A 3567-nucleotide genomic window follows, 5' to 3' on the forward strand; every position below is an offset into this window, starting at 1 on the left:
CAAGCGCTGTGTATTGCGGAATGGCGCTTGGCTGTGCTCTATAGAACCTAAGGGGTATCAGTTAGTTTCGCGCTGCATCTGCCGTTTGTTTGGGGACATTGTCAGGGGATACTTGGGAGTACATGTAACTGATTGTCTTCGGAGCCTATCTGCCTCCAATAGACATGCCCTCTCAATGTGTTCAGTTCTCCAAAATAGATGGGTGAAATAAGTAGCTCGCATAGCAATCTTGAGTTTGATAGGCATTGGATCCTTTATCGAGTTTCGTGAGAGTCAAGGTGTCTAGAGTTGATCCAGGATGATGCTTCGTCTCAACCTTTAGCTAAGATAAGACTAAGGCGATGCTTTGTTGACAGTTGTGTGTGAATGGGAAATGTATTACTGCTACTGTAATAGCTTCAAACAATGGGCTACTCTTACATCGGGCCCCCTTTCTTCATGACACCTTGGAACGTTGGTACAGCTGTCAGGCTCACTATCTAGCCTCTATAACACCTTTTGCCGCTGGTTCTTATCCTTGACTTGGAGAAAACGTCAACTCGGTTGCCAGAACAATGAGAGTCAGGCTACTTACATCGTATGGTCATGAGGGTAGCCACACCCCCCAGACTGGTGGTTGTAGACCCAGCTAGACTCGGCGTCGTAACGCTCTGGGTCCTGTTCATGAAACTCGTCCAGCCATTCGACATACGAGGAGGAATAGGTCTTCCCATATGTTCCGTCGTGGAGGAACTGGCAGATATTTCTTCTCTAGTTCTGGGCAAACCATCTCCAGTGGCTTGTCAGCACCAGAACAGGCACGATGAACGAGATGAGGTTGATGGCGAAGGTCGACGCACCGGATGGCATTGGGGTAAGAACCGGGATCTCCGGGGAAGGACTCGGAGTCACTTCAGTGGAAGTGTCTGTTCCAACTGGAGTCGTTTCTGCCCCTGAACTGCTCGTTGAGGCAGAAGTGCCCGTGGCAGTTGGTGTACCCTTCAGGATGTGCAGATCAACGCTCGTCGTCTCGCAAGTGTCAATGTAATCAGCAACTGCTGACGCAAAGTCCTCGCCATATTCGGCTTTTGATTCCTCTTGTATCTGGTACAAGCCCAAGACACAGTCGGAGCATCTCGAATCCCCCCATTCTCTAAGCAGGTCATAGCAGAACCTTCCCGTCTCTCTGCTCCTTGGTTAGTCTTGTCTCAAAAGCGCACTTGGAGGGGGTTCATATTACGGGTCGACTAGGCAGAGCTTGTTATACCTGTCAATAAACTCGTTGATGTTATCTGTGCCCGTAAAGTTACTGCCATCGGGCCAGTGGACTATGTTGCTCTCTACCGGACACGCCTTCTGTATGTCCTTTTTGAACTGGACGAGGGAGCTGTGACATGTGGCAGTGCAGATCTTGGTCGCTTGCTCGACCGACGGCATGATGTTTTCAGGTCCGTATCGAGCAAGTAATGTATCGCAGTCGAGAACCTTGTTCAAGGCTGCTTTGCATGTCGGCGTGATGCCCTCAAAGGGGCGAAAGTCGTAGTCGTATTTGTATTCGGGGAGCTGCTGGGCAGTTGCCGTACCCAGCAACGAGGCAAAGAGTATTTGAAAGTAATGCATCTTGGTTCTTGACGATTTGATCTCTCTGGGGTGAACCGACGTGAAATACTTATGTCTTTGCTGGTGTTTCATGTATAGATGCGCCAAGAGGATTGTGGCTCGAGCGAGACCTAGAGCCAACAACTCATAACCAACACTCACTATTATTGGATTTTGCTGACGGTTAAGATTACAATGTCGTCTAGAATATTAAAATGTTTCAAGGGGTCGGTATTTCATCCTCATTGTGCCTGGTATGTTGGTCGCACCAGCTTCGTGATTTCTTCCTGGCACGCATGCGTGAAAGAAAATGAGATACTAAAATAAATAAAATATAAGAAAAATCTTAAAAGTAACTAAATAAACTACTTAAAGATTTATGATATATTCCTTATTCTTATCCTATATTTATGTTATAATTAGGCTATGAAGTGAATACTCTTTGTTAGGTTAATTGAGCGCAGCCGTGCTGGTGTCTTTAGTTTTTTTACGACTGCGTGCTGGTTGAAACATTTCGTGATACTAACCCGGGGAGTATCTAGAAAAGAGTTCGCCGGGAATGAGTTATTAAGAGTTAAACACGAATAATAATACCCGTCTATCCATTCATATATCTAGAAACTTGAACATGGGAAACATCTCATCAACGTGCCAGTGAGACAATCTCTCGTACACCTCTACGAGACGGTTGAGCGGCAGCTGGTCGATACCAGAGAAGAACTTCCGAGTCGAACCATCAAAGTAGCCCGTCTCGCAGTTTGGCTCTTCTGGGTAACTCCAACTACGACAGATGATCTTGACGCTGACCTTGCGAAGTGATCGATCGTCCTCCTTGGGATTGATGGGGAATTTGAAGGCGGCCAGCTCGTTGATCTTGGCTTCGTCCAAGACAATGCAAAACTTGAGTCGACTGTTTCCGGGAGGTCTGTTGAGATTGTCGCGGTAGTATCGAGCGCGGTTTACATCTGGATCGTAGCCGTCATCCCAGAGATGTAAGCTCCTTACATACGCGTTGAACTCTTCTCTGACACGGTCGTCCGAGGCATGTTCGAGCAACTCCTTGTTCTCGAACAAGTCCAACTTGAATCTCTTGAAAGCCTCCTGCCCAAACGTAGCGAATTCAGGACTGGTGTTCTCACGAAAGTAGCGGCCTACAATCTTGACCAGCATCAACACGGCTGAATCCAGGTTCTTCTGAGCCTCTTTCGAGTAGCTCGTGACAAAGATGCAAAACCCCCAGGTCACTTCGGGTGTGAATTCATCTTCGTTGCGGAAATCGGTTTGGCCGTCAGATATGACGTGGTCAAGAAACTCGCGAACAGCTTGATCCCGCGACTCTTCCGAATGGCAGCGTTGACCACTATATTCGGGCACGACGAGATCTCGCTCCAACTCTTCGACGGATCGGACAGTCTGGTGGATATCAGGGGAAGCGCCTGGGCCGATGGAACGAACGTCAAAGTGCCGTTCTCTCGGGACTGGGCGAATGTCGAGGGTGGCATCTGGTCTGGGGAGTTTGGGAACTGGGTTCCCTGCGCGCCCACGGCCCGTCATTGCGTAGGTGCAATTGGTGAAGTTGAAGGGAGAAAAAGGAAGATGTTGAGGATCAAGAATGATGCCACAAGTTGGCAGATAAATGGAGTCCATGTTGACCCTGCTCTGTTGCCTACTGCCCCACCTTTTCGAGTTTCGGTGCATACCAACAACTCTATAGTTCGGTCGCTTAAGATCCTTCAAAGGTTCGAGTTGTCTAATTTGAAGTTATCTGATCGACTCTGTTAGCATTGATGGTTGTGTGTCTGTGTTGATCGGTGTTGGGTACCGTGTAGGTGTTGCTACCCTGGGCATGTCCAGAACAACCAATCAAGTCTTGAGCTGTGACACTTCAAGTCGGAGCATACTCCATACTATTCTTGTATGCTTAAGCTTATCAACACATGTTACCGAGATAACAGGGGTCATTCTCGAGGTCGTCTTGACTATATACAC

The 3567-nt window shown here is 48.0% G+C and overlaps 2 protein-coding genes across 2 annotated transcripts; both read right to left on the reverse strand.

The window, feature by feature from the left end:
• Window positions 1-750: 750 nt before the first annotated feature.
• NCS57_00129600 (uncharacterized protein) lies at window positions 751-1599 on the reverse strand (the record flags this gene model as incomplete). The annotated part of the gene is made up of 2 exons (XM_053051364.1): window positions 751-1165; window positions 1220-1599. The coding sequence occupies 2 exons, from the start codon at window positions 1597-1599 to the stop codon at window positions 751-753; spliced, it is 795 nt and encodes a 264-aa protein (XP_052919879.1).
• A 585-nt stretch (window positions 1600-2184) lies between these two features.
• NCS57_00129700 (uncharacterized protein) lies at window positions 2185-3225 on the reverse strand (the record flags this gene model as incomplete). The annotated part of the gene is made up of 1 exon (XM_053051365.1): window positions 2185-3225. The coding sequence occupies one exon, from the start codon at window positions 3223-3225 to the stop codon at window positions 2185-2187; it is 1041 nt and encodes a 346-aa protein (XP_052919880.1).
• Window positions 3226-3567: the final 342 nt, after the last annotated feature.

This window comes from Fusarium keratoplasticum, chromosome 1 (genome assembly GCF_025433545.1).
Source record: "Fusarium keratoplasticum isolate Fu6.1 chromosome 1, whole genome shotgun sequence".
Lineage (NCBI taxonomy): Eukaryota > Fungi > Ascomycota > Sordariomycetes > Hypocreales > Nectriaceae > Fusarium > Fusarium keratoplasticum.